Genomic DNA, 12,592 nt, shown 5'->3' with positions numbered 1-12,592 from the left:
TTCATCTCCAGTACTCCAGTAATTTATTCATAAAGTGTCAATTATTTGTGGTGGATGACAACATAAATGATGAAAATATGAACAAGGCCTCAGCAAATGTTTTATTCCGAGGATTGCTTTGATTGGATGAAAGCCCCGCAGGCTTGTTTATGTTTTACCAGCCTGTCTTTGATTTTTCCTTTGACCTTGCCTTTTCAACCTGAACTCTGCTTGTGATTTGAGTCCGTAAAATTCAAACAGTGATATGGTAATAGAATATCTGACAGTCCGGTAATTTAAACCCCCTTGTGATGAAAGACTCTTTGCATCTTCCTTTTGTCTCCCTCCACTCCCCACCTCCATGTTCCGTCTATTCATCTTCTCTTTCCCCCCGTTTCTCGATTCCATCGTCCCATTTCTGTAATCACTCGCAGATTTATGAACCTGAGGATGAGGTCCATGGTGTTCGAGGACTCGCTGTTCGAGGAGTGTTACTTTGAGGATATCACCTCCAGCAACACCTTCTTCAAGAACTGCACCTTCATCGCCACCCTGTTTTATAACACAGGTAAACACACACACACACACAGTATGATTGTTAATTAAACAGGTGGAGAACTATGGCCGTAAGTCAGTGAACACCACTGGATCAGCGTTGTTACAACACATCTCAAGGCAAAGACGAAAAGAGGAGCTCAAGTGCGAGTTGCAACCAAAAAAAAAGTAATTTCTAACAAACGAGACAAGATTATGGGCTGCGCTGCAAACATCTACTTTCAATTATCTGTGATGCATGAATGAGTGGAAGATATGCTGTGGGGATGTGGTGCAGTGCAGAAAAATACATCAAATGTGAGAAAATAAACAGAGGAAGAGGCTTGCGTGATTTATTCCCTCAGTAAACAGTTTCCTAACGAGTTTATGGTTTCAGTCACTAGTTTCAAGTCTTCTTCGACGCAGCACGACGCTCATGTTTTGAATTATGTTCCCATTTAGAGGAAAATAGAGGATGAAGTAATGTATGCTTCAGGACATGACTGATGCGACTACGGCATGTCCCTCCCCAGCTCCGCCCTGTTCACTTCCGGCTCCCAAAAACCAAGATGGCGCCACCAAGGCTTCAAAATGGTAGTCCACCATTCAATAAGTGACATCACGTCGGGTTTACACTTTGGATCATAGACACATTTTTCTACTACTTACACCAGTTTGTAGGCGATTTTCTTTGATTTGAAATTGATGTCAAGCCTGAAAGATGTAAATAAACTCTGTTCTTAAAAAGCTTAAGATTAGATCTAGTCTTTCCCCTTCCTCTCTCTCTGTTCGTACTCTCTCTACGCTATTTATAGTGCTTTAAAAGTGCTCCGTATAAATAACTTTCTTTTAAGTAGAGATGTTGGCACAGTTTCATTCTTCTTCTGTGTTTGCTGGCTCCGAGCGCAATCTTGATAAGGGACTGTGTGAGTTCAGTTTTATCATTGAGTATCATGACGGATGGAAGACGGTGCAGGCGCTTATACGAAGACATCTCGTGCGATATATTATCGACACGGTAGCCGTGGACGCAGTATTTTCCTGCCATCCCTCTCCTGATGTATAAAAGATCAGCCAAGTCAGCTCCGACTGTTTGTGAAAATGGCTCAATTACTTTCCCCCCCCCTCTCTCTCGCTCGCTCTCTCTCCACTGACTGACTGACTGGCTCTTCACCAAATGCAGCATAGCAGAAGAACTGCAACGTCTCCTAGCAACCCCCGACTGAATCATCCATTATTTCAGCTTTAAAATTGCAGAGCTGTCCTCTCATCTCGAAACTGTATGATTGATTTTCTGCTCCGAAGTGACACGGAAGAAGTGTCACATGCAGAAAGCCAATGTATCTTCGTACGATCAGTAAAAAAGGACACTGTCCGCTGTAGACGGAGCAGCTGTGTCCACACATACAAACACTCGCACACAATAGACGCATCAGCCGGGCCTCCCGCTCGCTTTGTCGGCTGTTTGCAGTCTTAACACACGTCATGCAGTCGCTCACAGCTGCTATCAGTGGCAGCCAGTAGTTCCTCATTAGAATGGGATTATGAAACTTGTTTGCTTATTAATGTTTAATCTGCTCTTTGGGCTCCCCGTTCAGAACTTAAGGCTTTGTGATAGTTGCCATAGTGTTTGTTATTATCACAATGCGGCGCGATGGGAACAAACCACATGGAAAAATTGCAGTTGGGCTGGACATCAACATGAGACTAAAAAGGGCTATTCCTCATGGTTTATCCGCAAAATGTCAGTGATTTGGAAGATGACATTCATATAAACATACAATCGAATACCTGTGGGATTTGAAATTGGTTGCAATGTGTCTTATGAGGGCTTTAAAACCTCCACAACATACAACACCCTCCGTCTTTAGCTGCTTGATTCAGATAAGGAAACACTTCTCATACGCAAAAAACTCTTTTGTGAATGGAAGAAGGACAAAAGAAGGAATGCAGAGTAAACAGTACAGTTAGTGGAACAGAGCTTCAGGCAAAGTATACGCGTATTTAAATATTAAAGAGTGAAAAAAAAAAGTCTCATAAAAAGCAGTGAGCATTTTGCTCAGGAGGAAACCGGACTCACTAGCAGATACATGACAGATACAGTAGATGGATGCAGTATTTGAGCTGTTAGACTAATTTTTGCTAGATGCTGAATATGGGATCCAGTCATCAGCCAGGACCATAATCAGTTGACCCATAATGTGCACTATATACATACATGTAAATAGGTGTATTTATAATGTACTTTTACTTTCGATACTAAAGTTTATGTAACATCAGATGATTTAAGACTTTTAGGTGACTTTCAGGCCCACCACAGTTTTCACATGCCACTGTTGGAGTTTGGAGTTGGGAGTTATGGACCTGATATCACTTGCCTAGAGTAGCAGACAGGTTTACTCCAGGTGCTCCGGTTTTCCTCCCACACACTGATGTCATTTTTAAAGGTGACTGTTTACTTTGATACAAATTGTTTCCCTTGTCAGAGTTCATTACGGTAATGCCACACATATGTTTAGCATTCATCATTAGGAAAAGTCACTTTATGTGTCACAAAAAAAGGGAAATGTCATGTTTTGTTTCCTTGAAGGAAATAATAATCTGTTGTCAGGTGGTAACTCTCTCCACACTTGTCCTCTTCCATTCATTCTGATCCAGTCTACTTTCATGATGTTAAGCTGTTGGTAACCAAACTTCGCTGCAGGTGTTCCACATTTAAATCCTTCACCATTTGGGATTATACTCTAGTTATAGTTGCAGAAGTGCCTTGTGCAACATTAACACCAGATTACTCCCAACCATCTGCATCTTTCAATCAATTCTGCCAACAAACTCACTGTGTGGATCAACTTCTCCAACCCTACTCCCTCTCTGTCTCCCCCTCTCACCCATCCTTCCCTCCCTTCTTTCGCTCCAGACCTCTTCAAGTATAGGTTGGTCAACTGCAAGCTCATCAACAGCACGTTCCTGCACAACAAAGAGGGCTGCCTGCTCAGTGACGTCAGCGATGACAACAATGCCTACATGGTCTACTTCGTGAGTTTCCTGGGCACCTTGGCCGTGTTGCCGGGCAACATCGTCTCGGCGCTGCTGATGGACAAGATCGGACGGCTGAGGATGCTAGGTAACATGAGCGATGGGCCGCATCACTCAACCACCAGGTGTATTGAAGGAGGAGAAATAAACCTGCAATTAAAAGATAGCCGGAAGCACTCTCACCTACCTTACAGACTGTGGACTTGTTCAAGGGGCTGGTAGAAGACAGAACGTGTACCAATGATGTCTGGGTTAGTGTTAGGTTCAGGCGAAGTTACCATTACCCTGATAAATAAGGATTAAAAATGCAGGATGCTTCAGCTGCTCCTACTAACGTCACAGGTTCTTTGTTACCCTGCTCGTGACTCCTCATAGCAGAGTTTGACAGTATAGTCATTTACACATTTTTCACAGATATGAATCGGTTTATCTGATATTGACATGTTGGTGTTGGGCCTTCAACATCATGATTAAAGTTGTTCCCCGACTGTCATTGCAACTGACCAATCATGTAATCATGATTGTCATAGCTGTCATAGCAACTTGTTTTGCTCTTGTTCCAGAGATGTCATGATTAATTCAGGACCATCAATTCAAATAATAGTGTGTCACCAGTTTGTTTAAGGTTTAGGCCACAAAAATACTTTCAGTTCAGATCAGTTCAGGGAAGGAAAAGATCATTAGGGTTGTAATAAACTCTTTTACAATGATCCGTTCTTTTTCCTAAGTAGTAAAGCATTGATATTACGAAAAAGTGAGTGGTCTGTTGCAGTGAAGGTCCTTGAGCAACATTACTTACGGCGTTCCGGCCACAACACCAACACGGCAATATCAGATAATGTGGTATGAATCAGCGTGCTTCTATCTGCAGTAGCCCGATTACTTTTTATAGTTTAATTTATGGAATTTATTGAAGTCGGTCTGCAGAGCAAGTTTGATAAAATGCAAATCTCCCGGTGAGACCTAAAGATTAATAAATGGTAATCTTCTTAGAGGAGCTTTATTAAAAATAAACAAAAGCCAGTAATGCTTTCTTTGGAGACAGAGGCGAGGTCAGCCAACATTTAAAATGCACTAACAAATCTTATTGTAGAGTGATCAATGATTAATGATTGGTGCCTGGGTATTATTCAAGTGCAGCAAGCGATTTATTTAGTTTTGTCCACATGTTGTTTCATTTGAACAACAGCCAAACCATTTGGACGGAGCACTGATGAGACCGTGTGCTGTTGAGGCGAAGAATATTACAGTTTGAAGTGACATGCCAATGCTAATTTTCAGTTGGCACAGGCAGGATTTCCTTTCTCTCTTCGTACGTCACTCACTTTTCTTTCATCTCTCTTTTTCCCCCCCTTCCATTTGTCCCTCTCCAGCGGGCTCCAGTGTGATCTCCTGCATCAGCTGTTTCTTTCTGTCCTTTGGCAACAGTGAATCGGCCATGATTGCTCTGCTCTGCCTGTTCGGGGGAATCAGCATCGCTTCCTGGAATGCATTGGACGTGCTGACCGTGGAGCTCTACCCATCCGACAAGAGGTAGGCCACTTAGGCATGCCCTGAAATCTGCTTGACACTTGCGAAGAAGCGGCCAGTGGTGCTGAATGACGTGCTGAATGACGTGTTGAATGACGTCACGAGAGTTGCCCTGCGTTGATTGGCCGGCTCGCAGCGATGGATGACATTGTGGGGTGAAATCATTGGTAGTGCGAATGATGTAAGACATTTAGCTGTCTTGTTGCCACCTAATCACTTCAGTAGAATGTGCTCTGAGATGAGCATGCAAATACTGTGGTGATTAGTTCATTGAAATGCAGAGTAACAGAATGTGATTATTTGTGTGGAGCATAATTCAGACATTTTTTACCACAGCACAAACATGTCTCTTTTGTGTTGCCCCTGTGAGAGCAGTGTTTGAGTTTTCATTTTAGAGGATGTTGCTCCACCTTGTGGTCATATGGAGTCCATGCAGCCTTAACAAAAATGGTGTTAAATGCAGATTGTGTTTAGACACTTACATCTCAGAAAGAAAATGCTTGTTGACTGACTCTGTACTTTTTGTCTGTCCCCCTCTCTCTCCTCAGGACCACGGCGTTCGGCTTCCTCAACGCCCTCTGTAAATTAGCGGCTGTGTTAGGAATAAGCATCTTCACCTCGTTCGTCGGCATCACCAAGGCGGTGCCCATCCTTTTTGCCTCGGGGGCGCTGGCGGCGGGCAGTTTTCTGGCCCTCAAACTACCAGAGACGCGGGGGCAGGTGCTGCAATAGTGTGGCGCCAAACAACTTTCCGGAGGGGGGGCAGAAGAGTTTTCGCCACACTGTGAATGAACAGCTCAAGAGCCCTCCAAACCCTACCCTCTAACCCCTCCCTCATTAGGATAGTTTTTAGGTTTGCGCACATACTGACAAAGACAACACAGAAGAGTGGCACAAATTTGCTGTAAATATTTGGGATTGGTGATTATTCGATAGGTTTCCCCTCCATGCTAGTAACGCTGAGACGCGCCTGAACAGACTTTGAGCCAAGACAAAATTGTTGATGATTGCTCAGAAATAGTGCAACAACACGAGGCAAGCATAACATTAACATGTTCAGTGAAAGCACGACATTTCATTCTGACTATGATAACACATTTGGATTTGGTCCTCCATATAAGCACATACACCCAGGGTTGGAGGTCAGGGGATGGGGGCTCTTGATAACGAGCCATGCAAATAGACTCATAGAAATGACCACTAGCCATTGTTGCAGAGTTCTCTGTAGTCACCCTTCATTCTTCTGAGCAAATTCAACTCACCCGTCAAGTCTTGAGTACTTTGCCATTGTCGGAGATAGAATCAAAAATGCGACATTTATGCCTTGATTTGTAGCATTTTTGACTTTGCGGGGTAAAAACCAAGACCCTCTTGGCTTCTCTCCTGTCCTCATTCTTTATCTCCCGAGGTCTTGTGTTGGTGTACAGACTAACTGCCATTTTATAGATTATAGAACATTCCAGGTTTGCTTTTGTTGTTGTTAGAACGTGATGAGGAGATCAATCGAGCCCCTTTCTCCCTTTAAAAACATTGTTTCCAATCACCTTTTGAAAACGTCACGAGACCATTAAAATCACAAATGCCATCTAATCGCAAAAGATGACGCTGTTTGTTTGAAATGTACATTTTGAGCACAACCATTTTAACCGGTGTGAAAGAGCCCGACCATTTTCTTGACCTGAGGAAAATGTTGGAAATCTCGCACTCAATCACTCATTTTCAATCATGCTGTGTATCCCTTTGTAAGAAATGCCTTTTTAGTACCTCTCCTCTCAGACTTACAGTATGTTCGTCTCTTATAAATACGTTCCGGAGGGTGTTATGCATGTCACAAAGTATGTATGTACATTTATGAAAAACTTGAGAGTACAACATGTGAGACGCATTTGTGGACATCGATTACTCTGGCTTAAAGTCACCGCGATATTACAACAACAGAGAGAGTGCTTTTAATACCCTGAAGGTTGACGAACCTCACCACACTCTTCTTAGAGCACGCTCCACAGGATCGACTTATCTTCATCGACCTAAATCATACTTACATGTGAAAGACAAGCAGGTAGTCAAAAAGAAAAAAAAAAGAAAAATGTACACAAAAAGCCTACACGTTTTAGTTTTGATGGTTTCGGTGCAGGCACAAACTGTGTTAAGTGTGTAAGAGGTGACAGATAAACTATAATCTACTTATTTGTGTGAACTGAATGTTTATATTAATGTGGGCGTGCTTCTTAGTGCAATATTGAACCTCTGTGCAATATTGAGATTATTTTTTTTTCCCCCCCCCTTTTTTAAATGTCTCTCACCATTTCACATTTGGCAAACACTCTTCTGAGATGTGAAAGGTTGTTGGGTAGCTGTCTTATGTTGATAACTGGACATGGTGTGATTACATAGTGGACCTGATTTTTCTTTATTTGTTTTGCGCTCGGATAAAGACAGCCTAAAGAGTTTAGCATCAATATTGTTGGAAAATACTAGATCGCAGCAAAGTTGTTCTATTTTAACTTTTCATAATGTGGGGCGTGTATGACGCTGGGGCACATCACATGTGAGGACTGATTGCAGTTTAAAAAAGATTATTCTGCGAATATATATGAGCGAATGGATTAGGAGTGCACTGGGACCTTGTGTTTACTTGTGCTTTATTATACAGATGTAGCTAGATATAACATGAGCTTCACCGTAGAGAACTCACTGCCAAGGGCTGATTGTCATAAAACCCCACATTGGTAACAGCACACAGAGTGTCGGCGAAAAAATTATGGCCACATTCCCCGTGATCCTGAGAAGCAAGGGTGATATGTTCACAATTGCATGGTAAAAGAAAAACAATCATTAACACGTCGGATTAACAAAAAAAAGTTTTCGTCCAAACTGCCATTTTGTAGGATAGCAGCCATACGTAGAGTCAAAGACAGATAAATAGGCAACCCATTGCACTAAATGTACACTGTCGTACATGCACAATTGTGAATGCCTTGAGTTCTTCAAGAGAAATTCTGATGCAGCCTTGCTAGAGATTCAACGAAGACCAAGGATTAGCAAGAGCACAAAGACCAAAACCTACCAAATGACAAGATTGTGAACACGAGTGCAGTTGTGAACATACGTGCTTGAAGCTTTTGATGACCTGCCCCTTACGTTTCCCTCCCTCCGCCTCACACCCACTCCAAATTTGACATCTGACCCACGATCTATGAGTGTGCCATCTCTCATTAATTATTGCCAAATATTTTGTATGGCCTGAGTTTACACATTACACCATCGATTCTCTGTTATAGATATGAATATATGTAAATAAAAGTACTTATAATGTATCTAATAAGATAGTTCTTCAAACCTTTTGACCCCTGGAAATTTGCAGTCAGTCGTTGTGGGTTTTCAGCCATCGATCGCGTGAAACAAGAGCAACTGGACATATTATGTCGATGAAGACTTTTCACAACTCACCTGAGAACCTGTCTTTAAGAGCACAGGTGTTCCTGTTTAAAACACTGCAACAAAAGGATGGCCTCAGAAGCCAAAATGGCCAGCAAGTCAGAAAAGCAAAATTTGCCCAGATTCTCTCTTAAAAGCACATTGATAGTATATAAATGCACATTAACTGTACAAATATAAAAGCTAAGCGTCAGCAGTCCTATTCTCTGTATGTTGTCCTGTATCACCCATGAAATTAAGAACAACGATGTCAAGATAACTGTTGTATTTGTCCAACATGGAAGGCTGTTAAAGCGCTAACCTGTCTCAGTGACTCAGTTCAGGCTACGTCCAAGTTAAAAGTGTCTCACGTAGATACATATCTTAGCTTATGTTACAGGGTTTTTTTGTATAAACAAGTTGCCTGAGCAACAGTCAATCGTGAGTGCAAAAAGTTAACAAAGCAATAAGTGTTTGGGTATTTGTCTCTTATTCTCTTCTCTGAAGCTATTGGGAATTGGAGCACATTACTATATGCTGGCCATGTCCACTAAAAATGCTGAGTGTTGGCTTAATAATGACACTGGACTTTTAACAGCTGACATTCGTGTGTACTCTCTAAAACAACCCTAAGTCTTGAAGCTTTTGTCAATAAGATTGCATTGCCATTAATTAAATGTAACAAAGAATTTATCACCTTTGTCATTGTACTGTGCCGTAGAAACTGTAGTTGATCGTTTGTAAGTATAGCAACTGTTTGTGGAACCATGAATAGAAAACAAAAGTTATTAAAAAATGAGAAAAAAAAGAAGTGTAAATGAACAATGATGTATGTTGTCTTTGATTTTGTGTATTTTGTAAATGAGAATGAAATATAAGTAAATACATCAATGTTAAATACCGGTTATGAATCATAGTTAGCCTAAATGTGACAACATCAGTTCTGTTTAAAAGGTGTGTGAGATTTTTTCTTATATTTTCTCATTGTTGATTTTTGATCGGGTTTGCGCCTAACTGACCCTCTGGAATCACAATGGATAACAAAGAACCATGACGAATAAACAAGTGGAAAAAAAATACGAAAAGTCACTTTTTGTCATTTATTTCTGTCTATAAATATTGTTCCACGTTTATAAAGGATATGAGAGTTATACGTTAAAAGATATTGAAATTAAAATCCTGCAGCTGTCAGGGATGCTGCGACAGGACTACAAAACGTCCAAAAACTACAATACCCATGCTTTGCTAGCACTTCCGGTGAGCTTTGCGTAACGGTAACAGGGACGTAACTTGACTTCACTCGCAAGGTGAGGAACTAGTCCACTAAATCCACTAAACACGTTAGTTTGACTACCTGTTATTAAACTCAGACTAGTGTTTTATCTTAGCTTTTCTGTGTAGATACTCTGTTAAATTGTCTGTTTTTTTACACACTGAGTGACGTTTACTGTGAAGGCTAACCGCTAATGCTAGCAAACAGTAGAGACTTGCATGGAGAATTAGCTAAAGTTTAGCTTAAATGTTTAGTTAGCTATCACAGCGAACAACAACACTGACACTGTAAAGGCATTATCATGCATGAGTGGACTTTAAAAGCTTGCATGCAGCTGTAATTGTTACTTAAAACGCGATATCTGCTATTTATTTTAATGGACGACAGTTTAGGCTATCTGACGTTAGCATCTCCAGGGACCTGCTCCAATTGGGGCTAGTTAGCCGAGAGGTAAAATACTCATGCGTATGACATCTTAACGTTACAGCTGTAATGTATTTAATAACTTTAAAGGCTTTGCAGTTGCATCAGAATCCTTTCACGGTCCCATCTGTCCCATCATCCACTGTCAAGCATCCCTACTTGTGCTCCAACTTGCTGACATCATGACATGAAAACTATGCTGTCATACTAACTGTAAATTGGGATAGGGAGAGAATACCTCATTACATCTCTTATTCAAAAAGCCAAGTTGTGCTCAGCTAGCATAAGGAATCAAACCAGCTGTTAACTGCAGCTGTTGTGAAACATTATAGTCTTTGGAGGCTGTTAAAACGCCTCAAAGCTTGTTATTAAATACAAATGCTGACCAGAACATGATGTATTGCAGCATTAAGTACTATGTCTTGTCTGTATTTGTACCCCTCTGACTTTCCTAGGTGGTCTCCTGCCACAACCTCTGATGCTTCCCAGAGTCCTCCGCAGTGCTCGGCCCATCTCTACCAGTCTTGCCTTAAGCCGGCCTCTGGCCCACTTCAGACCACACATGGACCCAGACCCGAGCCGGCCCGTTGAGAGGGCTATCAGAACCAAACTGACCGACTCACTTAAGCCGGACCACTTGGAGGTCCACAACGAAAGCCACATGCATGCCGTGCCCCCCGGCTCTGAATCCCATTTCCGTGTCCTTGTTGTCAGCTCCCTGTTTGACGGTCTGCCGTTGATAAAGCGCCATCGCCTGGTTAATGAGGCTCTGAAGGAGGAGTTGAGTAGCTGTGTTCATGCACTGGCCATCCAGGCAAAGACTCCTGAGCAGTGGGGGAGCAACCCCACCCTGGTTAAGAGTCCGCCCTGCATGGGAGGCTCTAAGGGAGATCACACAGTGGAGGAGAAACTGAAGGCCGGGCGAGATTAAAATGTTGGACTATGCAGCAGTTGTGCTACTACTGTTGGACTGAACTGTGAACAATGCAGGTGAATTCTGGAGAATAATGTTTCCTGTGTAATTCTACATAGCTGCGGTGGAGCTATTTAGATTTGTATTTATGCATTCTTGATTTAATAAATCATTATTGTAATCATTTAATGAGCAGTGTGTTTGAGAGGTACATTTTTTGCAGTTACACAGATGTTATAATATCCTTTTCAGGACAGGTGGTTGCAGGTATTTTGCACTGGTGCCAAACTGCTGTTCAGTGAATACAGTACAGAAGAAAAACTTCAGTTCCATCAGCTAAAGTAAGAACTTTTGATGTCAATGCTCATAGCTCCAAGTCTCCAGGATTTTAGATTGGTGGAGTCAATTGAGATTTATTGTCAGTAAAGCTCATGTCTGAACAATTATAGTATTAAGTCCAGGGTTCGTAACAAAGTTGTTAAAGACTGGGAAAATCTTAACTAGGACTCTTTCGTTTTCAAGGTAAGGAACATGCTTAAATTCTTAAGAATTCCCGATTTTTTTTTTACATAATCTGGTGTTGCAACTACACAATCACTCGTGAAAAAACAAAAATCTTTCAATATGTTAAAAGAAACAATCCGTTTTTCATACTTGTTTGTTGACTTTTCATTCTGAAATGTTCAAGAATTAAATAATCTAAATCAAAACACTCTGCGTTAATATGAACAGCTGGTAAAATCAGCCAAGCCAGGGATTCTGTAAACATTATTTTTTTGCATTTGTATTTATAGTTACAATTTAGACATGCTGAGTCCAGAAATAGTTGGTTTAGGTGCCTTTACAGTGTTTAAAAAGTGCTTGAATTGTACTCTTAAAAGTTTAACAAACCCTATTAGTAAGGCAGAGGTGAAGTGTTGGGTGTGGTGTAAACACATTTCTTATGCTCAAAGCAAAGGAATCCGAAACAAAATATGTATGAGTGCTTTCAGAGCTTTTAATTGTTTTAAAAAAACGACAAGATTAAGTCACTCATTTAGTAAAATCCCTTCTTGATGTCTTCAAGTAACCCTGAATTGTCTGGTGTGTATTCCAAAAGGTCCAAATATTCACGTAACATCATTATGCTGGTATAGAACAGTGTTTTAAGTTATGCTTCATGTCAAAATCGATCTTTAGTGATGTTTGACAGTGATGTCTAATGTGATTGACCGGAGATGTCCGTGCGAGAGAGGATAATGTCAGTTCCTGTGGCTGAACACACGAGGGCAGCATGTGCACAGATTACATCGCAAACTGAGCTCAGATATCTTCATTATTCTCCAACATCAAGTTTCCAGTCAGTTTTTTTATTTTCTCCTCATGATTTCGAATACAGTCTTTCCAAAAACAAATGAATGATAAAGAAAAAAAGTCAAAATGAATCAGTGTATGTCAGGATTAATTTGTGAGAAGCTGAATCAGCCAATATATTTAATCAACTCAAA

The 12,592-nt window shown here is 41.1% G+C and overlaps 2 protein-coding genes across 3 annotated transcripts in view; both read left to right on the top strand.

Annotated features, from left to right (window-relative positions):
• The window catches only part of sv2a (synaptic vesicle glycoprotein 2A), a 57,048-nt gene extending 47,463 nt beyond the window's left edge, over positions 1-9,585 (top strand). The window contains exons 10-13 of the mRNA XM_030393438.1: positions 414-547; positions 3,431-3,637; positions 4,923-5,082; positions 5,628-9,585. Of these exons, the coding sequence (XP_030249298.1) occupies positions 414-547; positions 3,431-3,637; positions 4,923-5,082; positions 5,628-5,811 (685 nt within the window). The 3' untranslated portion in view covers positions 5,812-9,585. The remainder of the gene's footprint in view (positions 1-413; positions 548-3,430; positions 3,638-4,922; positions 5,083-5,627) is intronic.
• Positions 9,586-9,730: 145 nt separating this feature from the next.
• Positions 9,731-11,294, top strand: bola1 (bolA family member 1). 2 transcript variants are annotated; one of them, XM_030392714.1, is made up of 2 exons: positions 9,731-9,803; positions 10,648-11,294. In XM_030392714.1, the coding sequence occupies exon 2, from the start codon at positions 10,671-10,673 to the stop codon at positions 11,121-11,123; it is 453 nt and encodes a 150-aa protein (XP_030248574.1). In that variant the 5' UTR covers positions 9,731-9,803; positions 10,648-10,670; the 3' UTR covers positions 11,124-11,294. The 2 variants fall into 2 exon arrangements, with proteins under 2 accessions (XP_030248574.1, XP_030248575.1); XM_030392715.1 differs by having other exon boundaries at positions 9,753-9,836.
• The last annotated feature ends 1,298 nt before the right edge of the window (positions 11,295-12,592 follow it).

The sequence above is a fragment of the Sparus aurata genome, chromosome 17 (genome assembly GCF_900880675.1).
Source record: "Sparus aurata chromosome 17, fSpaAur1.1, whole genome shotgun sequence".
NCBI classification, from domain to species: domain Eukaryota; kingdom Metazoa; phylum Chordata; class Actinopteri; order Spariformes; family Sparidae; genus Sparus; species Sparus aurata.
Note: the sequence above shows the minus strand (reverse complement) of the source record. Positions and strands in the feature narration are given on the sequence as shown.

What these genes read in the sequence shown, in the direction of transcription:
- bola1 (XM_030392714.1), top strand. Translation starts at nt 10,671, where the DNA reads ATGCTTCCCAGAGTCCTCCGCAGTGCTCGGCCCATCTCTACCAGTCTT.